The 23,758-nt window shown below is 39.2% G+C and overlaps 1 protein-coding gene and 1 pseudogene across 15 annotated transcripts in view; one reads left to right on the forward strand and one right to left on the reverse strand.

The window, feature by feature from the left end:
- The window catches only part of Map7d2 (MAP7 domain containing 2), a 110,782-nt gene that overhangs the window by 53,178 nt on the left and 33,846 nt on the right, over window positions 1-23,758 (forward strand). For 6 of the 15 annotated variants that reach the window (XM_078035040.1, XM_021732903.3, XM_021732899.3 and 3 more), the window contains 6 exons: window positions 3,915-4,026; window positions 4,821-4,919; window positions 7,329-7,439; window positions 9,179-9,304; window positions 14,460-14,614; window positions 17,619-17,746. In XM_078035040.1, the coding sequence (XP_077891166.1) occupies window positions 3,915-4,026; window positions 4,821-4,919; window positions 7,329-7,439; window positions 9,179-9,304; window positions 14,460-14,614; window positions 17,619-17,746 (731 nt within the window). The remainder of the gene's footprint in view (window positions 1-3,914; window positions 4,027-4,820; window positions 4,920-7,328; window positions 7,440-9,178; window positions 9,305-14,459; window positions 14,615-17,618; window positions 17,747-23,758) is intronic. The other 9 variants (XM_021732901.3, XM_021732900.3, XM_021732902.3 and 6 more) reach the window with 9 other exon arrangements.
- Window positions 16,480-17,543, reverse strand: LOC101976570 (cyclin-dependent kinases regulatory subunit 2 pseudogene; annotated as a pseudogene).

Below are 23,758 nucleotides of genomic sequence, written 5' to 3' on the forward strand. Positions count from 1 at the left end.
ATTGGGGGTGCAAGAAAGCACAGAAGCAAATACAGAATTATTCTGGCAGTGGCAGTCCCTCATCTGCAATGCAGAATGATCAGCCTGACTCCCAGAAGTCTCAAGAATTGGCAGTATTGGAGGCTAGCCAGGCCTGTCCTAGGGAGGGAAAGTCTGATATCTGCTTGAGATCTTGATTTTGAATTCAATTTTCTTGCTGGAGACCATCTTTTCTTTTCTTCATTTTAGTTGTAGATGGACACAATACCTTTATTTTATTTACTTTTATGTGATGCTGAGGATTGAACCCGGAGCCTCACACATTCAAGAAGAGTGTTCTACCACTGAGCCATGACCCCAGCCCCCTATCTTTTCTTTAAAATGGGTTCCTACAATTTTCACATGTTGCACAGTTCCAAAATTAAGCTGCTAGAACAGGCACGTTACTTTTACCTGAGTTAGGACTGATATGCAGTGTTCTCACCCAGTCAGGAATATAACTTCCTGAGTAGTGGCCCTGAAATATGGGATTTGGAGAAGGCCATTCTACATTTCTCCTGCTAAACAGATAACCAAGAAAGGCCTTTTTTCCAAGAGTGGCTTCATCTCTTTAAGTTAGTTTGACAAATCTAAACTGTTCATACTCTCATTGCTTTATAGATAACAAAACCTACCTTGCTAAGAAATTTCTGGGCCGGGGTGGTGGTGCACACCTGTAATACCAGTGGCTCGGGATGCTGAGACAGGAGGATCGCAAGTTCAAAGCCAGCCTCAGCAAAAGTGAGGCACTAAGCAACTTAGTGAGACCCTGTCTCTAAATAAATAAATTAAAAAACAGGGCTGGGGATATGGCTCAGTGGTTTAGTACCCCTGAATTCAATCCCCAGTACCCCTACCCCAAAACTAGAAATTTCTGAACACACCTAAAAAACTTCACTTAGCTGTGCACCTTGGAGCCTTATCCCTGCAATGTCATCACCTAAACACATATGGTAAAAGCAGGGGCAAAGGCACAACCCTGACAGCCCCAACTCCTGACAGAGATTGCTGTCTGGGTAGTAGTGTTTGGGCCATGTCCTGGTAGAGGACTGTTGCTCGGACAGCTCAGTGGGTCACCTTGGATGTGATTCTCCAAGTTCTTTGAGGAAGATCTAGAGCTTAGAGCTCAAGGGGGCTTTTGCCTCTTATTGTTCATTTCTTCTAATAAGCCCCACTCAATAGAAGATATTCTGTTGACAAAAATTTGCCTTGTCCTTTCCCCATCCTCTGATGATCATCAGATGATACCCAGGAGAACCAAAACTTGGCAGGAATTGTAGTATGCAGTATGCAGTTCCTAGTATTTATTAATACTGGTTTCCTGATGTGACTGAATTTACCCTTGCTTTTTCATGCTTGGCCTTTCTTCTCACAGTGTGGTCCCAATACCATTAACACCTGATAACTAGTTAGAAATACAGATTCTTAGCAGGCTCCACCCCAGACTTACCCAGAAACCCTGGGGAGAAACCCCAACAATCTGTTTTAATAAGCCCTCCAGGGGATTACGATACAGCCACATTTATATTTAAGAATCACTTGTTCTAAAATGTTCTGTTAATAGTCCTCCTCCTTTTCAAATTCAGATTCAGTCAGCATTGGTGAAGTACTTACATATCAAGAACTAGACTAGACATTAACATTGTAGACTTGAGAGTAATCTAATAAAGTAGGTAATGTTAGTCTCATTCTGTAGGTGAGAAAATTGAAGCCCAAGGATGTGAAATGATTGACTCAAGGTCACAAGGCTAAAAAATGGTAGACAAAGGTGGACTATGAATCTTTACCTTCTGATTCCATATCTAGGATTCTTTCTGCTCAATCAGATGAAGAGAATCAGAAGGGTATACGCAAATACTAGGCAATACCTCCATACACAGGACTAACTTCTAACCAGTGCAGTCGACCAGTTTTTTTATATATATGTTTGAATCATCCCATTCTGACTTCTTTTGGTTCCATAAGTCTGTTAGAACTTGTTTACTACCTGTTTTTCCTCTTCTCTCTAAAAATTGGTGATACAAGGTGATTGTCTCGTTTTCTCAGGGATGATTACATTTTTATAAGCCTACTCAAGGTCCAAATGACCTAATTTCCATTGTTGGAATTTGGAGTCACTCAGTGGATTTGGGGTAGATGGCATGGGTAGTTTTTCTAAAAGTAACTGAACAGTCCAGGGATAGGTTTGGCTTTAGTTGAACATTATTGTATAATTCTTCCCCCTAGATAGCTGCTCCAGTGGTAAAACTTGCTCTATGAAATTCAATATCTTTTATTCTCATTGAGCCCCTAGTAGATAAAGGACAGTCTAATGAGTTCCTTCTGATATATAGGAAATCTACCAAAAACTAATTTCATTCTTCAGGGTGAAAGGTTTCAACACTTAAATTAGGTCATTGACTAAATACTTTGTTAAATTCATACAATGAAATAACATTTAGCCTCACGCTCAAGTACCCGTATTTTAGGCATCATGGTGGAGAAGTTCTGTTTCCTCTAAGCATCAACTTTTACCTGGCAGATCACCAGTGCTGGCCATCAGCATTAAATGGCCCAGGTTCATGAGAATGGAGCAACCAGGAAATGTACACTTGTGATTGTACAGTGCCCAGTCCCAAACTAGAACACAATTAATAGTCAATATAAATCTGAGTGATATAAGAGGAAATAATTCCCCTCTCTGCTCACAGGTCCGTGAAAAGACTAATTGCAAACGTTTTTTAGCAAAATGCTATTCAGAGAAAAAATTACACAGAGGAAGCTGAGATGTAAAGAACCCAACTGCTCATCTCATGCCTCTGGTGTAGACAAAAGGGGTAAATCCAGGCACATCCTAAGTGACATTTATGTGTTTGCAGTAAGTGAAATAAAGGAGGCTTTTCCTAATGCTTAAGTCAGTTACACAGTTTTTGCTGTCTTAATTTAATTTTACTTGCTTGTTTTAGTAAAAAAATCATATCTTTGTGTTTTGGAGTCAGATAGGAGTAGTCCAGTTCCAGGAACTCCATGGAATTAAGTTTTATGAGGGCTAATGGGTGTCAGTATAAAGACCAGAATTGCTTTGGACCTTCTCCAGTGGTGGCAGGGAAAGTAGCTGGTATTTGCAGAGTCATTGAGGTGCAGAGTAAGAATACTTTTGCTGCAGTGCCAAGGACAACTCTATGGAAAGTAACAGTCTGGTTAATACAGGAGGATGCTTTTGATAAATCCTCTGTTAATAGAGAAGCCTACTGGTAGATTTTCTTTTCTGGTTAAAAATTGCTTAGTTCTTCTTTCCCTCATGCCCAAACCTACCTAACTCTGGAGATGTATAGATGTTTTACTTTGTGGCCAGAAGATTCTATACTCTTGTCTCATTAAATTTTGAACTGTGCAGAAAAGTGTTATAATATAGAAAAAATAGATTCTTCTTTTTAAAACTATGTATAAGGCTACGGAAACTCAGATTATATTTTAATCTAAATTTTCTCAAATTGGAATGTTTTGTGCTTACAATTATAAAGACTGCAGTTGGTTTTGGAACAGAATTCCAATTCTCTTACTGGATGGTGCAAGCTTGGGTTTGAGACAGGCCTCAAGGAGTTAATGCTTGTTGGGCATTATTCTTAAACAAATCAAGGGCTGGCATAACAGCAGCTTTTCCCCAGGGAGGGGTGAGGAGGGGACAGGACACAGTGTTCAGTTGGAGATCTGGTGATAGCCTAGCCGCATTGTTTACTCTCCACCCACCGAGAGTGTGATGTGGCAGAGAGAATATGTGTGCCTGGGTTTAGGATGCTGAGCACAGAAAGCCTGGTTTGGTGACTCACCCCAGAGCACTGAGGCGGCAGTGCAGTGGGGCTGGGTGTTTGAGCTTGTTCTTTGTTGACACCCAATGCTTTGTGTGAACTGGGCAGGAGCGACTGGAGGCAATGATGCGCCGGTCCCTGGAGCGTACACAGCAGCTGGAGCTGAAGAAGAAGTGTTCCTGGGGAACATCGCTGGCCACAGGACCTGGAGGACGTGATGGTGAGTGCAGGGCTGTCCCTGCATTGCAGGGCTCCAGTGGGAGATCATGGGCAGGGCTGGGTGTCCACAGGATCTTGGGGATGCTGTGCACAGCTTTACAGGCACCCTTTTTGGGTGTGATGTTTAAAACTGCCAAGCTTCTGTGTATGCATTTCTCATGAGAGGGAGATGTGTATTCTTCTTGCTAGCAAACAGCAATTGATGCAATAACTGGGCTTTCAGGGAGAGCAAAAGAAAATGGATGCAAAGCCTGGCTAGCTGGCCTCAGCAGGCAGGTCCAGGGGTAATCTGATTTCAGGGAAGGGAAATGGCAGGAGACTCAGTCACTATTTCAGACATGACTGGGAAAGTCAAGAGTTACTCTCTAAAAAGGACTGGACTTTTTCTTTTCACATTATGAATTTTTGTTGCTCGTTTTATTTTGTTTCAAGGGGACTTATTTCATTATCCAGGTCATACCCATCTTTAAATTTTTAAATGTTTACTTTAATGTATGGGTTATTACTAGTCTCAGGATGACTTTTCCCCTCTTTTTAGAGTCATACTATGTTTCAGTGATCTCAGCATTCTGTTATGCAGAGTTATTTACTAGCTCTTTCTTAAAGGTGTTTATAATATAGTTTATCAGTTGTATTGTGCTTTTAACTTTTTGGCAGTGATATACTTTTTTCTTTTTTGAGAAGTCAGCAACACATTTGTTAACTTTTCTAATTTCCTAATTAGAAAGTAAAATAAAACAACAAATTGGGACTTTTTTCTTTTACCTCTCTTTGCTCTGATTTTTTGCTGTGTAGGTGAATCAGAAAATACCCCACCCCCTCCTCTAGGTTTAGCAGCCAGCACTCTTCCTCCGGACGCAGGAACCACTGCCACCGCTGCCGAGTCCAGCAACGGTATATCCGAGCATCATCGTGCCATAGCGCTTTGTGAAAATTGTTCTGATCACCCTCCTCCATTACTGTCTGTCTGAAGTGCACAGTTGATTTCTTAGTCTGACCTGTTATAATTTTTTTTTCTAGAGATGTGAATGATATGCTTATCTTTCTTTGTTTCTCTGCCATCATGGAGCTGTGCATGCCTTATATCATAGTGTTCTGGAGACATTTCATCCTCAGCTCACTTCTACCTTAAAAATCTTGTCATTATTTGATTTTTGTGCATCTATGTCTTTAACAATTTCATTAATCATCTGTTTTAGGTATTAAGTAGAAGGGCGTTCGGATCACTTCTTGTGAAAAGCCAGAAATCACAGAGTTCTGAATGGAATACTTGGGCTTGGTGTTAATGTGGTGGATACCAGGAGAAGTGTTTGAGAGGGAGTGCTAGGGAGTTTATTAATAGTAATACTGGGAATCCAAAGAATTAGACAACTTGGCTCTGTGCTTCATTTCATATCTCTGTCTAAAACGCTGTGTTTTGGGGATGTAGCTTAGTGGAAGAACACTTGCCTGGGATGTAGGAGGCCATGGGTTTGATGCCCAGAAGAACAAATAAACAAAAGGATTTCTATTTTGAATACAGACCTGGGAAATTCTATGGTTTAGATTAAGAATGGAACTAGCAAAACCTTGTTCCCATGTAATAAAGATTAGAAATTCAACCCATTTCTGGTTAGCAACACCAACAATACAGAAGGTTGTGTTTACAATAGGAATAAATATCCTTGGTTTCTGGCATTCCTTTAACAAAAAGTATCCTCGTACCATGGACTTTGCTGTACAGGCCTCGCTATAATACCTATAGGGTGGGCACTGGCTTTTCCCGCAAAGTGGGTACAAGTAGAATGGAATTAGTACCCAAGGTTATGACCAGGGTAATATGATCATAACCACATGAATGTGGTACTTGACTTGGGCACACAATTTAAAGGGGGCTGCCCAAAATCTCAGCAATGAAAATAACATTTTAAATGGAATATTTTAAAAATAAAAATACAGAAAAGTCCAGAGTGAACAAAACAGAATTTCAAAATGTGTGATGCTGAACTATATCAAAGCCTGAGGCAAAAGAGAAAATATACACTTTACCTACTTATTTTTCTAGAATCTTAAAGTAGTTAAAACCCTAAAATTTGAATAAAAGTATTAAAATTTAAAACAACACCAGGGATGGTGGTATATACTTTTAATCCCAGCTACTCATGAGGCTGAGGCAGGAAAGTCACAAGTTTGAGGCCACCCTGTCTCAAAAATCACAAAATAAAAAAGGGCTGGGGCTGTAGCTCAGTGATAAAGGGCCCCTGGGTTCAATTCCTAGTTTCCCTAACACACACACAAAATCAAAATATCACTTCAAGTTTAAATATTTTATATATCCCCAATTTATTATACTTTGATTTCAGCTAATTAACTTATCACTTGGTCAGCATAAATTGTCAGATATGACCGTTCTCTGATTTGAAAACAAGATGAACATAGGAGTTAGATTTTGAAAATATTATTGATGAGTTTGTGTCCTTTATAGCCATGGGCACAAATTTTTCCTTTTACCTCAGGCTCCAATATAGGTTGGCAGGGCACTATTAGAACCTCTTTGTTGGTTGTAATGATTTAATTTTGAAACCTGTCTGAAATGACTGAAACATGAGAACACCAAACTTAGGGTTATATGTTAAAATACTAACCTTAAACTAATAAAGCATCTACAAAAGAGCCATTTTTTAAACTTTATTTTATTTATTTATATGCAGTGTTAAGAATCAAACCCAGTGCATCACACATGCTAGGCAAGCTCTCTACCACTGAGCCACAACTCCAGTCCCAAAAGAGCCATTTTGACTCCATCTTTTAACAAGAGGAAGAAAACCAACTACTAAAGGGCATTCTGCTTTAAATACAGAGCCTGAGTTACAAATTACATCTTTTTTTAACCTGAGCCACAGGTAACCTTTAGGAAAATTTCAGTTTCAGCACTAGTCTCAATCAGACCATAGAACATTTCCAGCAGTGATTTGTCTCTGGTCCAGGTTGGTTTTGTTTTCGTATGGTGTGAATATATTTAAAAATCCCTGGATGCAAGAAAATGATTTTGGATTAACGTGGCTTTAGTTGAACATTTGAGTGAGGTTGAACATTTGAAAATGAAGAGAAGAACTGAAGAAATTGTATACAATTTCTTGGCTGATGTAGCATGGGCATTTCCAGATCAGGATAATGAGATCCCAGGATGATAGAAGCAAGCAGAGTTGTGCTGTGCCACTGTGGCGTAGATGTATGGATGAGGACAAGAAGGACACTTTGGGATATGTGTTTCTCAGTCTATAGTGGCGTGAATATCAATGTCTTTAATGCGTTTCTCTGCAGCATGTGACAAACTTTCTACATCAACCATGAATTTGCCAAAGCAGATGGAGCCTCCCATGAGTAAACGCCTGTCTTCATCCACCGTGGCAATATCCTATTCCCCAGACCGAGGCAAGTGCACGTGTAGACATGGTCTCTCCAGTTTGCTTCTTTGTGGTGTGAGCATCTTAACATTGGTCTTTGTGAGAGCCCCCTCTGAGTCTTCTGCAAATATCACCATCATCCTAGTCTCTTGGTTTGAATGTGGGAGCCTCAGGACCTTGCTAATAAAACTTTGGAAAGTGACATTGCTTCTTAGAGCCAGGTGATTGTTGAGTAGGGATAGAAATTGATACACTCCCAGTCTGAAAGACTCCACATTGTATGTAGCAGTTTTAAAAGTACCTGTCTGTCAGTGATGGGATGTGGTTGATTACCCAGAAAGAGCATAATTAATGAGTCAGCTGGGAGACTTGCTATGTGAAAAGATGGAGCTCTGCAGTCATCCATGATTGTAGGCCTGTCTATATTTTAGATGAAAACAGAAGCACAGAGTAATATAAAGCCTCTAAAAGAGAAAAAGGATGGATGGGCCTTTACAGGCACAGTTTTGAACAGGGAGATGTGTATAGGACATGTGCCAGTTCCAGAATCTGAATAGATTTGACACTGTCCCTGTTCTAATGGAGGTTCAGATGAGTCATTGGAAGCCTTTCAAAATATGTAGGTTAAGGAATGGAGGGCTCTCCACATGTTAAATGTATATTTTAAAGGAATATCAGGTGCCAGTGGAGTATTTAAAATGTCAAGTCATTAACAAGGGGTAAACAGGAGGATGTTTGTGACTTGGAAGAGGCCGGTGTGCCTTTGTAGTTGTTCACTGGCATTGACCATGGCCCTTGTATCCCAGAGGCATAGCACGTGTATCAGAATCCCTGTGAGTATCAGAATCTTGCTGATTTCTGATGCAATTCATGGGTAAGCACTAGGAGCATGGAAGGAATTAAGAGTTGAATGAGAGCACACCTACACTTAATTCTGTACAGCTGTTCCATTAGTGTATTCCATGTTTTCATTAGTTCATATTCTTACATATTATATTAAATTCATTTTCGTATTAACATATAAACATAAAAGTTTATTTTATTATTGACAACTGAATTATCAGCTTGTGGATTATAAATTGAGAAATTTTAATCTCCCCCTAAATTTACTAGTTAATAGGCATCCAAAGAACACAAAGTAATTCTTTGTAGCCGTTGCCATATAATGTATTCTAAAACCATCAAAATATTTTGGTCATTGATCTTTGGATTATGAGTCCTGTTTTCTTCGAGTAAAGCTGTTAAATCAGTTGGCCATTAATATTTTTGTGCTTCTTGTTTACTTTTTGCCCTTATTTACATGGAAAAAGTATGAAAGGATTTATTTTTTTACTATTACAGGATGACATTTCATTTTAAAAATCAGTGTCTTATGAACTATTTCTTAACAGAGGACCTAAATCAAGTGTTTTGTAGGTATAATTTTTTTTTTGATGTTAGATCTATGTGATGAGTAAGAGTCCATATGAATATTTTGGGAGGTGGGCTAATTCTCTGAGTTATGCAGATCACTGTAATATAATAATGTGTTGTACGAATTTTGATGTCCCAAGAGAATTAATGTACTCTCCCAAACTCTAAATGATGCATCATTTGTTTGATTTTACTGTGAAGAACTCCAAAGCCATTCATTGTCAGAATATTTTTATTTCCCATGTTTGTTCTGCCACTTAAAATTTAATTCACATCATGCACTGTCATTTAAACATTCTATTTTGTTTTATTTTAATTTGCTTTTTAAATTTTTCATTTGATTCCATCCCTCAGCTCATCATCGCATGCACCTTAGTCCCATGGAAAACTTTCTTGTTATGCGACTGTTGACACCCACACAGGCTTCTTTAGCCAGAAGCAGAAGTGCACTCATGCTCTCTGAGCAGGCCAATGACTCAGGTAAAAGAGGCCAAGCTGGTGACATAGAGGAAAATGTCCAAAGCAATGTTGGTCAGCCTGGGATTTTTATTCCTGAATTTTTGTGTTTTGCTTCCCGTTTGCTGGCTTTATGAAATACCTTCAATGATTAATAACATTTTTTACCCACCAGTGTTTTGCTGTTTCTATGTCTGTTTTACGGGCCACAGAGGTGAGTAAGTTATTTTGACTGAGGGCATGTACTTTAAGGAAAAAATCTACTTGATGATCTATGAAGGTTAGTTGTCTTTTCTTGGGAGATGGTTTGGCAAAGTGGCCTGTAGACAAGAGTCTCTGGAGATCCACAGCCAGCCTTACCACTACCTTTTACCATTTTGGGTAAGTTAATTAACTTCTCTAAGCCTCAGTTTGCACATCAATAAAATGGACTTATTTTGTTTGTCATGAGGATTAAATGAAGTAATGGTATAAATAAGGTAGCAAAAATGTCTTAAAGCCTCACTGTTCAAAAGGTAGTCTATGGTCCAGAAGTAGCAGCATCACTTAGGAGATTTGTAGGAAGGCCAACTCTCAAGGCCCACCTGACCTGCACATTAGAATCTGACAAACACTGGACTGGACTCTCAAAGCCCTTTTTCTACCAAATCAGATCAAATCATCATGTCAAGATTAATGAGAGCTGGCATTCTCTTTGTAGATAAGCAATGCTATATCCATGTGAGGTTTGGTCTTTATTCTAAAGATATAGTCCATTTAGTGAAATAACACATAAATTATATAAACCTGTACCCATTTGTAGCTGCTTCTGAATAGTTGATACTGTTTCTATAAATTAGAAACACAGATAGCCAGTGAGCACTTGATAGGATGTTCAAGAGCACTAGTCATTAGAGAAATGCGAATCAAAACCATAGTGAGATACTACTTCACACCCACTAGTATAGCTAAAACCTTTTTTTGTTGTTTTTTAGTTATACATGGACACAATATCTTTATTTTATTTATGTGGTGCTGAAAATCGAACCCAGTACCTCACATGTGCAAGGCAAGCACTCTGCCACTAAGCCACAACTCCAGCCCGTAGCTAAAACCTTTTAAAAAGGAAAAAGAACAAGTATTGGAAAGGTATGGAGACACTTGGACCCCTCACATATTGCAGGTAGAAATATAAAATAATGCAACGCTGTGGAAGACATCCTGGAAGTTCCTCAAAAAATTAAGCATAGTTACCATATGACTTAGCAATTCCACTCCTAAGTATACAGCCAAGGAAATAAAAACAAATATTCAAACAAAAACTTGTACAACAAATGTTCTTAGAAGTAATTAGTCACAGTAGCTACAAAGTGGAAATAGCTCAAATGTCCCACAATGAGTAGATAAACAAAATTACGGTTTCTAATCTATAAAGTAGACTATTACTCAGCTGTAAAAAGGAATGGCATACTGATAGATGCTACAAGATGAATGAACCTTGAAAATATTATGGTAAGTGAAAGAAAGCAGTCACAAAAGGTCATAAATCATATGATTCCACTTATATGAAATATCCAAAATGGGTAAATTCATAGAGTCAGAAAGTAAACTAATAGTTATCAGGGACTAGGGGAAGGAAGAAAGGGGAGTGACCACTTAATGGATAAAGGATTTCTTCTGGGGGTCTTGAAAATGTTTTGGAATTCGACTGTAGTTATGGTTGCATAGCCTTGTAAATATTCTAAAACCCATTGAATTGGACACTTTTTAAAGGGGATTTTTATATTCTATCTCAAATAAACAAAACTTAGTCTGTATAAAAGTATCCTACTTTGAGAGTAAAGAATGTTTCATGGTCCCTAAGATTAACCCTAGGATCAGTGATTTGCTTGGAAGGCTGAGAAGACTCGGCATCTAGGCACACTCACCTCTGACTTATTACAATGAAAGGATACACAGCAAAGTTAACAAGGGGGGGAAAGGTACATGGGATAAAGCCCAGAGGAAGACAAGGTGCAAGTTTCCAGAGTGCTCTCCAGTGGAATCACTCAGGGTACATTTTTCCCAGCCTTGAGTTGTGACATGTATGAAATGCTGCCAACCAGGAAAGCTTATTAGACATTCAGTTCTTAAGGGTTTTTACTGAGGAATGACCACACACACCCCTTGACCAGAACATACCCCAAATCCACGCTTCTGGTATGAAAGCAGTGTCACCATATTGTTTTTACAAACAGTTTAGGCACAGCAAGCCACTCATCAGTTAATGGAGGGAACCTTGCTAAAATCTTAAGTTCCCTGATGCTGGTCAAGGGCCAGTCTTGTAAGCAGACCCTTCCAAGGACAGCACTCAGGTCTTCTATGTTAACTCTTTTCTGTGCAATCCGTACCCTTGATTCATTGTCAGGATGTCTTTAATAGAAGAATTTCCTGTAGGTTCTAACAGCAGAATGAGACCACCCATGATACTGGTCTCACTTGTGCCCTTTAAAGGTCATGGACTTAACAGTTAAAGAAAATTCCATTAACAAGAGGGGTCTCCCTTAGGCAGCCAGGCACTTTCTTCATCGGCTTCTTATGAATCTTTTTTACCTGACTCCAGCCCAGCTCTGACCAGTAAGTTGAATTTGATCTGAATACCTTCCAGAGAGGAATGTGAGGGTAGTCACAGCACACTTATAAGAAATACAATAAGTGGTCTAGAGTCAAAGAGCTGATAACATTAGGGCACTTGCAGCTGAATATGTGTTGGCCAGGCTAGACAGCCCACAGTGTGACCTACCATGGTTCTTCTTGCCCCAGTCTAGTACAAGTAATTCCATTCAATTAGTTGGAAAGGGGTTGCCTGAGTCTTGCAATCTCGGCCTGTTTCTAAGTGACACTAGTTCTTCTGCCTGGTGAATGTGGACTGTATCTGGAGGTGTTCTGTGGGGACTGTGTAGGAACTGGCCCAGTCCTCTGTCATGTGCCATCTAGGCTCAGCAGTTGGTGCTTGCAGCAACTTACCAAGGCAGCACGGGGAGTTTCCTTCTGGTAGAAAGAAGAGCTTCCAGGATCAGTTCTAGAAAGCAAAGATCACAAATGTCTTTGTGACATTGTCCCCTATGCCACCCCAGGGTGCTCGGTTTAGTTTTTTCTTCATGTCCCATTCAGGAATCAAAACTTTACATTTTCTTAGCTGGACATGGTGGTGTACACCTGTAATCCCAGCAAGACCCTATGTCAAAATAAAATGCCAAAAAAAGGGATGGGGGCTGGGGATATAGCTCAGTGGTTAAGTGCCCCTGGGTTCAATCCCCAGTACCAAAAAAAAAAAAAAAAAAAAAACTTCACATTTTCTTAATCATCCCCTACTCTCACTCAGATATGTCAAAGAAAAGATAAGCATTTTTTTAAAAAAAGACATTTTTATCAAACTTAACCAGAAAGACACAATGTGTTTAGGTATTAGTTGGGACAAAAATCCTAAATTTTCAAAAAATTTCAAAATCCCATTCTTTTTGTCCTGTTCATTTATCCAGTGAGCAGTCTAAAAATGATCACTCCCTTTCATAAGACAGCTACATTTAACAAATCGCTCTACTGAGGTATATGTGAGGAAAGGTGAGGTGAGGAAAGTAGACTTGGGTTCTCAGTCAATTGTTATAAACTATAGCTTCTTTGGAAAATCAAACTCAAGAAAACAGCAGTCACATAACCCTAGAGAAAATGGAGTTCAGTTTTTCAGTGGTGAATAAAAAGGTCACATTGCCAGTATTTCCTAACCTGTAGCTTTTACAGGATTTTACAGGGTCACAAGGTAGAAATGCACTTAGGCTCTGTATCAGAAATATAAAACTGAGGAACAGCTTGATTTGGGGTGGTCCCTCAGAGAACAGGCCCTGTTCTATGAGCACTTGTATGTAACCCAGATGGTCCAGCGGTGTCCAGGATGTTTTCACAGGGTAGGACCCAATGAAGTGGTTTTCTGTATTTGTACCAGTCCCTAGTTGAGTTTTAACATGCCAGAGTATCCCTTTGTTTGGAAATTAATCAAAAATTACAATATGGAGCTCTGTGGTCTGATTCCACTATACCCAGAGTTTAAGTTCCAACAACCCACTGATGATAAAAGCAAGAAAGTTGTTTCCAAATTCTATTTGGAGGAGAAAATAAAAACTAAAGGCATTATCTGGGCTGCACTTTACCCCCTCACTTTGGTTAGCACAACCAGAAACAGCCAGGGGATCCATTGAGCCAACTCTCTTGGAGTTATAATGGTCACTTTCAAATTCCATAGGCAACTTGGCTTCTGTTCTATACATGAATGACTCCATAGTTACCCAGGCACCAGATTCATCATTCTTTGCCCCTTTGTCCTAGTGAATCAGGGTCACTGTAGTGATTCACAATGTGACACCAGTTGTGATCCTTGAGACCACCCCATGGTTTGATGATTCACCAGAGAACTCAGAAGACTTAACATAGTTACACTTGGTTATAACTAATTATGGCAGGATACACAGTGAAATTAGCAAAGGGAAGCAGTACATGGGGAGGAGTCCAGAGCAAACCAGGCACAAGTTTCCAAGGCTCCTCTCCTAGTAGAGTCACACAGGATATGCTTAATTCCCCCAGTAATGAGTTGTAACAACTCATTTAAAAATTTTCCAACTGAGGGAATTCTTTAGAGATTCAGTGCTCAGGGCTTTTACTGGGAGCTGGTCATGCAGGCACCCCCTGCTAGGCATATACCCAAGTTACAAACATCCAGAATGTATTATTTATATAAACAACCTAGGTACTTATTAGTTAATGGCAGGGACCTTCCCAAAATCTGAGTTCCTAGATGCTGGCCAAGGCCAACCTTGTAAGTAGGCCCTTCCAAAGACAGCAGTCAGTCCTGCTATGTTAATTCTTCCTGCATAAGGAAACTGAGATTTAGAGAGGTTGAGTGGCCTGCCCAAGGTGATTCAGTGTGAAGTCTGTCTATCTCCAAAGTGCAGATTGTTATTTGCCTAAAATTAACTTGACTCTTTAGTCTGTGAGCCTTTTAAAGGTGGGATCCATTCTGTGAACAGTAGGAAAAGTTTCATGTTTCAAGAATGTGAATTGCCCATGTTACATTTTAATAGACATATGGTATTCCTCCCAACTTCCTCTTCCTGCTTTTTCCATCTGTATTCCTTGTCTTTCTGGCTGTTATACTGTAACTCTCTAGTATTCCATGCCTGTCCTCGTGTAGCTCCTGTTGGCCCTCTTAAATCTTCGTACAAGTCTTCTCCTACCCGAACCACTGAGAGGAAGAAGGCTACAGCTACATCTGGTGCAGGAGATGCTGGGAAAGGAGCCCCAGCAGGAGCAGAGGCCTCTCCGGTAGGTTTAAACCCACTCACTCCTTCATCCTTCTGGAATGTGGTTTATCTGGCAGTGTGATTATTTCCTTCACTTGACCTGGGCTCTCTGTTTCTGTTGGTCTCTAGGGACTGCTCAAGGAGTAGATTTGGTTTAAAATTTTATCCAGGCTTTGAAAATTGTTTAACTTTTAGCACTCTCCTAAATCTTAGTGCCTTGTTGCAAATTCCTAATGACATCTATGTTATAGCTTGCCCTCCAAAGGACAGGAATCCGAAGGAGTATTGCAAGTGAATTCTTCTTTAAGAATATGGGATTCTGGACTGGTCTTACCTCTACAGATAATTAGAACTGAGGCTCTAGGTCAGCCTTCACCGTGGGGAAGTAGCCTTTAAATATTTTTAAAATATTTTTGAGGTCATGCTGACACCATCAGTAAAGTAAATGTTGATCAGGTACTCCCAACTTTGTGTACTTACTTAAAAAATCATATATATAATACTACTTAGATTATCATTTGCTATATAGCACATTACTCCAAACCTTGGCAACTTAAAATAACAAATATTTCTTATCTCATGGGTTCTTTGGATTAGTAATTGAGAGTGCTTTTGGTACTCTGAATTAAGAGTAGTAAGATGCTAGCCAGGACTGCATCCTCTAAGAGCTTGGCTGGGCCTCTTTGTGTCCCCCCGCCCCAGTACTTAGAATTGAACCCCAGGGCCACTCTACCACTGAGCTCCATCCCCACCCCTTTTTATTTTTTTATTCTGAGAAAGGGTTTTCCTAAATTGCCAAGGTTGGCCTCAATTTTGTGATCCTCCTACCTCAGTCTCCAGAGTTGCTGAGATTATAGGCATGCATCATTGCACCTGACCTTGACTGGATCTCTTCTGAGATGGTCATAACGTGGCCACAGGAAAGAGGACTCAATTCCTCACTGCCTGGGCCTCTCCATAAAGCTGCTTAAGTGTCCAAATGACATGGTGTCTGGCTTCTCCCAGAGCAAGTGATCTAAGAGAGAAAGTGCAAAAAAGGGAAGCTGCCTTTTATGCTCAACTTGTCACTTCTGCCATAGACTTCTGCCAACAGTCTATGCAGAACAGCAAGTCACGAAGAGCAACCCAAACTCAAGGGGAGGGGAATTAAACTTCACCTCCTCCATTATTTGAAGGAGTATCAAATAATGTGTGGACTTATGCTAAAACCACCACATACTCACTATTTGACATACTATTTTTATTTTTTTGCACTGCAAAGTATGGAACCCAGGGCCTCATCCATGCTAGGCAGGCACTCTACCAGTGAGCTATATTCCCAGCTTTGTTGGTCATTTTATAATAACGTATTTTCATTTCGAATTTATTGTGGCCCTGGGATTCTTTTTTTAAAAATTGCAATATACAAACTTTATTTAACAAAAGTAACAGGTAATGTCAAATAGGCACTTCTATCACGAGAAAAAGTGAGCCAGGCATGGTGGTGCACGCCTGTAATCCCAGCAGCTCAGGAGGCTGAGGCAGGAAGATCATCAGTTAAAAGCCAGCCTTAGCAACAGGGAAGTGCTAAGCAACTCAGTGAGACCTCGTCTCCTAATAAAATACAGTATACGGCTGGGGATATGGCTCAGTGGTTGAGTGCCCCTGAGTTCAATCCCTGGTAGCCCTCTACCCAAAGAAAAGAAAAATTTTATCTTAAATACCTTGCAATAACATAAAGGCAGCGGTATTTAATTGAGGTCTGTTGCTGTGAAGAATGTAGCTTATGCATTGATATGGATGAATGATTGTACATTTTTCAAGTAGTCACTGAATACTACTGTAGATACACATATACATTAAATTTGTGAAAGATTTAATTGATGACCCTAGATATACTTCATTTTGTTACTCTTCTAGAAGAGGTCATCTAAAAAGAAAAATATGTGGCTCTGGTTCACGAATCATGTAATGGGCCCAGCCTAGACTCTGTTGGACACCAAGTCTCCTCCACTCCTCTTCAGACGTTAAATGAGTTTTGGGTACCTTTGGAAAGTTCTGTGGGTAACATGACATGCTGGTACTTGTAGTGATCATCAAAATACTTATTAGAGCAGTAGATCTACTTATGGGTATCATGTCAGTGCACAACAGGGCAGAAATGATGCAGAAACCAAAGAGAATGCAATGAGTATAGGAAGCAGAATCATGTCCTTCCATTTTAAGCCAGGGCAACAACTTGACTGAAACCATGAGCTGCTGCTGCTGCTGCTTTTTTTTTTTTTTTTTTTTTTTATGTGGTGCTGGGGATTGAACCAAGGGCCTTGTGTATGCAAGGCAGGCATTCTACCAACTGAGCTCTATCCCCAGCACGGCCATGAGATTCTTAAAAAAGAAGTGAATGTTTCCAATTTTTAGATTTGCTGTAGGATGGATTATTGTGGAAGGGGGCTAACATTTGTGGATGTCAGGGCCAAGTGAGAACTTGTTACAGAAAAATATAATAGGGAGAGAAGGGGACTAATCCTTATGAAGCATTTTCTGCTGGCTGGGCACTGATATCCTTTTCTTTCTCCATTCTGCTGAAAGGGATGAAAGGGAAACTACAGAAGAATGGATGTGTTGCATTCTCCATTATACCATGTATGCTCTTAGGGTCTGTAGCTCACTTTCTTGAATGTTATAACTACATTCTTACTCACCTATAATTTTTTTCTTAGTAAACATCATCTCTTTATACTCTTTCCCAGTTCCTGTATGTCCAGGACCATAATATGCTTCTGTTGTTAGTTCTTGGTTAAAAACAAGAAGGGGGAAATCTGCATGTTGAGATTGAAAGCTATTATTCTTTTCACTGGATGACCTAAGTGTGATGACCTTGTGGTACCTCTCTGCAAAGATTCCTATTCTGTCCTATTACATTATAGCTTTGTACAGATCCCTCTTAAAGAAAAACTATATGTTACTTCCATTTGAGATATTTTCAGAAATTGTAGAAGTAGTACCAGTCATGAGCTGTGGCTATCTTACTTTCTCTGTCCTTATAGGTGGAGAAGGTGAAGAGGGGACAGCGAGCGACAACTTCCATCCCTTCCGGGGGCCTCGGGTCCCCACTGAGAAGATGCGAGCTTCCCGCAGGCCTTCCTAAGAGATCGTCTTCTCCTGTGTTATCCAAGTAAGCATCTCTCCCCTTTGCCAGACAGTCTGATTGATGACTTAGAACCATTTGAGTGGGGTTTGGTGCTATCTAACATTATAGCTCCTGTTCCCTTATGAGGCATGGCCAGCCAGAAAGAGTAAGCAGGAGAAATGCTAGCCTTTGAACTATCTGCCTTGACTCCATTTATCTTCTGGTTAAATGGTGTGCCATTAAGGGATTTGTTGCTTGGTAAATAAATACAGGACTCTTATTTGCCAAAATGAAATAGTCAACATTTTCTCCTTACAGCATTAAATTCCATTCCGTTTACTGGTCATTCTTTTCTTTTTTGATTGCATCTGGATTTAAGTGATTGCATTGTGTGTGGGTACCTGCTTGCCTTCCTCTGCCTTTCCCGTCTTATTATCTACTTAACATCAACAATAACTTGTCAGCCATGAATTTTTATTAGGAATTTGGTAAACTCACCAGTGAAAATATGTAAATGAAAAATGTATATCTGTCACCACTGTTTTAAGTCTTTGAAGTATTTTACCAACTAACAAGAACGACTCATCAAATAATTCATTACAGTAGTACAATGGAAACATCTTTAGTAATAGTGCGAGAGAAAGAGAAATGTGATTTAATTTGGAAAAAGAGGAAAGTTTTGTTTATTTTTATTTTGAGACAGGGTCTCTCTAAGTTGCTGACCTTGAACTTGCAAACCTCTGCCTCAGCCTCCCAAGTTGCTTGGGTTACAGGTGTGCACCACCATGCTTGGTTAGGAAAGTTTTTATATATGGAAGATAATGTAGACCTTGTTTAGTACATCCATTTGACTCAGAGAAAGAAGGATAAAACACAAATTTAATGAACACTTAGGATTTGTTTAAAATATTTCAAGGTGACGTCAGCTCTTCTTTTTAATGTGTTGCTTTCTAACAGAGTTTTCACGATTATTAGTTTTCTCAGATTACTATGATTTTTAAAAACTTTTATTTATCTATCTATTTATTTATTTATTTATATGCGATGCTGGGGATCAAAGTGCCTCATACATGTGAGGCAAGTGCTGTACCACTGATCCACAACCCTAGCCCCTACTATGATTTTTATAGACTACTAATATCCTTCCATAACACATCTCTGAATTAATAGGTTGTTTTTAAATTTTTCATTGTTTAGTTCACAGTGTCCTTTCTATGCTAGTTTTGCTTTTCTTATTTCTTAGCCTTCTTGGCTCTTATCCACATATCACTATGCTTGTGTTAACTTGGGATATTTATATTAATAGAAAAGCCTAGTTCATACTGGGGTTTTTCCAGGTTTTAGTTTCTTATCCTAGATATTGAGTCATGGTTCCTATACAGATAATAACTTGCAAGTTTCATCATTATTATTATAAATTTCATTAAAATAATCAAGTAAGTTATTGCATTCTACAGAGATGGGAGTTATGCTCTAGTAGGAAGCAAGGTCACAACTGGCTCTATGCTATTTCTTTGAAGTTGAACATCTTGAAAAAATTAAGTTTCTAGAACTGTTTAATATTTTAAAAGACAAATCATCTGAATTTTTAAATTTAAAAAAATTTTTTTAGTTGTAGATGGACACAATATTTTTATTTTTTATTATTATTTTTTAATGTGGTGCTGAGGATCGAACCCCATACCTGACACATGTGAAGCAGGTGCTCTACCACCGAGCTGCAGTCCCAGCCCCAAGTCATAGGAATTTTATACAATACTTGTTTGATTAGACACTTGATTAAAATCCCATACCATTTTTATATAGTTCAATTTAGAGGAAAAAAATTATTCCCACTCTTTTAAAATAGTAATAGGGGGCCTGGGCCTATGGCTCAGTGGTAGCACACTTGCCTAGCATGTGTGAGGTGCTGGGTTTGATGTTCAGCACTGCATATAAATAAATAAAATAAAGGTCTATCAACAACTAATAAAAATTTAAAAAAAAACAGTAATAGGCACATAGTAGGTGCCTTAAATATTTTCAGGATAAATGAATGCAAGTTACTGTGTCAAGTGCCTCAGAGAATCAAAAAATGAATGAAAATAGTGTCTAATTTAAGGAAGCAAGGTGAGAGGGAGCCATGTATATAGTAATGTGCAGATCAGACCCCAATCCAAAGGGCTATCTGGCTCAGGACTTGTGACTCAGCTTGTCATTGGATAGGGATCTGAGAAGGTCCCCCAAAAAGGAGAAGGGGATCAACTAGACCCTGCCAGGTTCTTGACTTACTCTGGAGAAAAGAATTTTAGAATGTATCAAAAGAGGCACAGATTTATTTAGGAAACCAAGGAATACACATTCAGGGTGCGGAGAATGCAGGCTGTCTTGAGAGTGAGAGTGAGATGGGCTTTTGAGGTCTCAGGCTCTTCTTTTAAAGGAAACTTTGTAGGCTGGGGGTATGGCTCAGTGGCAGAGTGCTTGCCTAGCATGTTCGAGGCTCTGGGTTCTATCCTTAGCACCACACAAAAGTAAACATTCTGTTTATCTACAACTACAAATTTTTTTTTAAAAAAGAAACCATAAATAGTGAACATCAGCAGTATGTGGATAAGGCATCAGCCTAGTGAGCTCAGTTTTCTGAGTCTTAGAGCACAGATAACATCTGGAATTTACCCATATTATATGTCTCTAAGAGTATTTTCTCTCGGCTTCTTTTTAATCTGAAAAAAAAAAGCATTGTCTAAGCTAGCAATGTATGCAGGCATTAATTATCTGGACTTATAATACTCTAAGATTCAAAGACTTTTTAGGAATTTACATAATCAACGAAGGTACCCTTCAGCAGATGAATGGATAAAGACACAGTGGAGTATTACTCAACCATAAAGAATGCACTTATGGGGCTGGATTTGTGGGTCAGTGGTAGAGTGCTTGCCTAGCCTGTATGAGGCACTGGGTTCGATCCTCAGCTCCACATAAAAATAAATATATAAAATAAAGGTATTATGTTCATCTATAACTAAAAAAATATTTTAAGAAAATAATGCAATTTTGGCATTTGCTGGTAAATGGATGGAACTGGAGACTATATGCTAAGAGAAATAAGCAAAGGTCAAATGTTTTTTCCACTATGCGGAAGCTAGTCCAAAATAAGTGGGGGAAGAGAAGGGGAAAAGTAGGGGGATTCCATCAAATAGAAGAAAGATGGGTGGACTATATGAAGGAGACTCGGGGGAGGGAGAGGGAGAGGAATAAGGCAAGGGAAGAACAGCAGAATGAGGGCTGGGGTTGTGGCTCAGAGGTAGAGTGCTCACCTAGCATGCGTGAGGTACTGGGTTCGATCCTCGGCACCACATAAAAATAAAAAAAGATATTGTGTCCACCTGTAACTAAAAAGTAAATATTGAAAAAATGAAAGCAAAATTTAAAAATTTTACAAAAAGAACAGTGGAATGAATATCTGATCTAACTTTCCTATGTACATAATATGAATATACCACAGTGAATCTCACCATCATGTTTATTCATCTACAAGCCACTATTAAAAAAAAACCTAAAAGTAAATAGCAGAAATTTATAAAGTAGAGGGGAGGGAGAAGAGGAGGGATGGGGGAAATACTGGGGGTTGAATTAGAGCAAATTATATTCCATGCTTTTATAATTCTGTCATGAATCCTAATGTTACGTATACTAAAAGGAACCAATTAAAAATTATTTCTGGGGCTGGGGATGTGGCTCAAGCCGTAGCGCGCTCGCCTGGCATGCGTGTGGCCCGCATTCGATCCTCATGGAGTGTACGTGACGGTGATTAGCAAGTATAATATCAGGTGGTGATAATTGCTGTGAAGAAAAAATAAGTGGATCAGATGACAAGATGTGGTAGAAAAGGGTAACTAGATAAGTGGTCAGGAAAGGCTTCTCTGAGGAGGTGATATTTGGTAAGAACCCTGAATGAAGTGAGGGAGCAGGCAGCATTGATGTGTACCTCATTGGGCTGTGTGAACATTTTAGGCTCAGTTTCCTGCAGCACCACTTTGAGGGTGGGAACTCTTGATTTCTTATTGCACAGCAGGTGCTCAGTGTGTGTCTGCTTAGTGTATTTTGGTTGCTTGAGACCAGAAATGGTTTCACAGTGTGGAGTCTTTCAGATTTTAGAATACTTGCATAGGCTTTATGGATTGAGCATCCCTGATCTGAAATCTGAAACTTGGAGCACTGACATGATGCTCAAAAAGGTTAGGGTTTTGGAGCATTTCAGATTTCAGAATTTCAGGTTAGGGATGTACAACCTGTATTAATGAGTTGAGAAATCTAAAGAGAAGCAAATTTTACCTGATTTTAAAATGTTCAGAAAGAATGATAGCTTCCCACCAAGTGAAAATTAATAGCTGTACCACAGTGGGTATGGACCACATCTGAAAAACATGGGAACTCATGTAGAATGTAAGGCAATTCTGAAAAATCCAGCTAAACTATGTGGCAGTGAAAAAGAATGGGTCATTGTTGCCCACAACCACATGGGTAGATCTCAGAAATGGGTGGATCTCAGGTGTTGCATGGAAAACTCCGCTTGTAGAATGTCAGTAGTATCATTCCATTTATTTTAATTCCTAGATGTGTAAAACTAAACAATCTGTTTTTAAGAATGTGGTAAATGGGATTTTTTAAAAAGTAAAAAAATGCCAAACAAGATTCAGGGTGATGATGGCCTCTGAGTAAGGAGGAGAGGGAATTGGATCAGGGAGGGGAACATAGGAAATTCTAGCACATTGGTAACTTCTTTCTTTTGGATTAGGTGGTGGATATGTAGATGTTTGTTATATTCTTTAAACCTTATACATTTTGTACATGTTTTTGCACACTCGGTATTAAAGCAAAACAAAAAAGAGACACTTGATATTTAAAATGGTGTCATGCACAAAATAAACCCCATTTTCTTTTGACATTCTCACTATGGAGACCAAGTAATGTGATTTTTAAAGCACACTAAAAATTATGTGCTTTGAAAGGGGACATAGTTAGCCTCTTTGAACTCCTATCTAACAGCTCAGAGGAGTCATGTGATTAATGATCCCTGTTCCTGTGACCTCCTAAGCTCTGACAGTTCTCCTCCCTGATATCAGATAAATTAAGCCACAGTTGGGTGGGTGTGCATATTAATAGCATTGCCCTTCTAAGCATTCAGGTTTATTTTCATTGTTTATATTGTCGGGCATTGTATAGGTTTTAGAAAACTAGCTTCAGTAACACCCTGAAAGATTTAGATGGAGCATACCTTTCTTCCTGTAACCTAGAGATAAGAAATCAAGTGTGGCCAACTAGATTTGCCCAACCCATCTCTGCCTGTGAGTATTGATGCTTGCCTGCACTTAAATTTTTCAGCATGAAGTATTCTCTAATGGTTTTACATTCCTAGAAATATATGTTAAATTGGTTGGGTCATTATTATGAGTAATATTTCAGTTATCTACTGTTGTTCTTAACAAACCCCCCAAAATTCAGTGGCCTACAACTATAATTTATTTTTTAATATTTATTTTTTAGTTGTAGATAGACATACAATATCTTTATTTCATTTTTGTGTGTGTGTGGTGCTGAGGATCAAACCCAGTGCCTAACACGTGCTTGGCAAGCACTCTACCACTGAGCCACAACCTCAGCCCAATTTATCATTAACTTTCACAGATCTATAACTTGAGCTTACATGGCAGTTCTCTCTCTTAGTCTTTTATGAAGTTGTTTTATGGGTTAACTCACGTCATTGGATGTTCTGCCATTGGGCAGTTCTTATCAGGGATCTTCTGTGCAGTTGTGGTCTATTGTCAGCTTGGACTGCAGTTACCTAAGTCTTGATGACTGGAAGTCCAAAATGGACCATTGTCTTTGCTGGTAGTTGATGCTGGCTTTTGGCTGAAGGGTTCCAGGAGCTGTCAACCAGTATTCCTGCATGTAGCCTCTCCATATGCCTTAAGCATCTCATAGCATGGCAGCTAGGTTTCAAGAGTGAGCCATCTTCTAGGCAGAATGTGGAAGCTTCCAGGCCAGTTAAGGATATACCCTGAATTGTCACAGAAT

The sequence above is a fragment of the Ictidomys tridecemlineatus genome, chromosome X, assembly GCF_052094955.1.
Source record: "Ictidomys tridecemlineatus isolate mIctTri1 chromosome X, mIctTri1.hap1, whole genome shotgun sequence".
Classification (NCBI taxonomy): Eukaryota; Metazoa; Chordata; class Mammalia; order Rodentia; family Sciuridae; genus Ictidomys; species Ictidomys tridecemlineatus.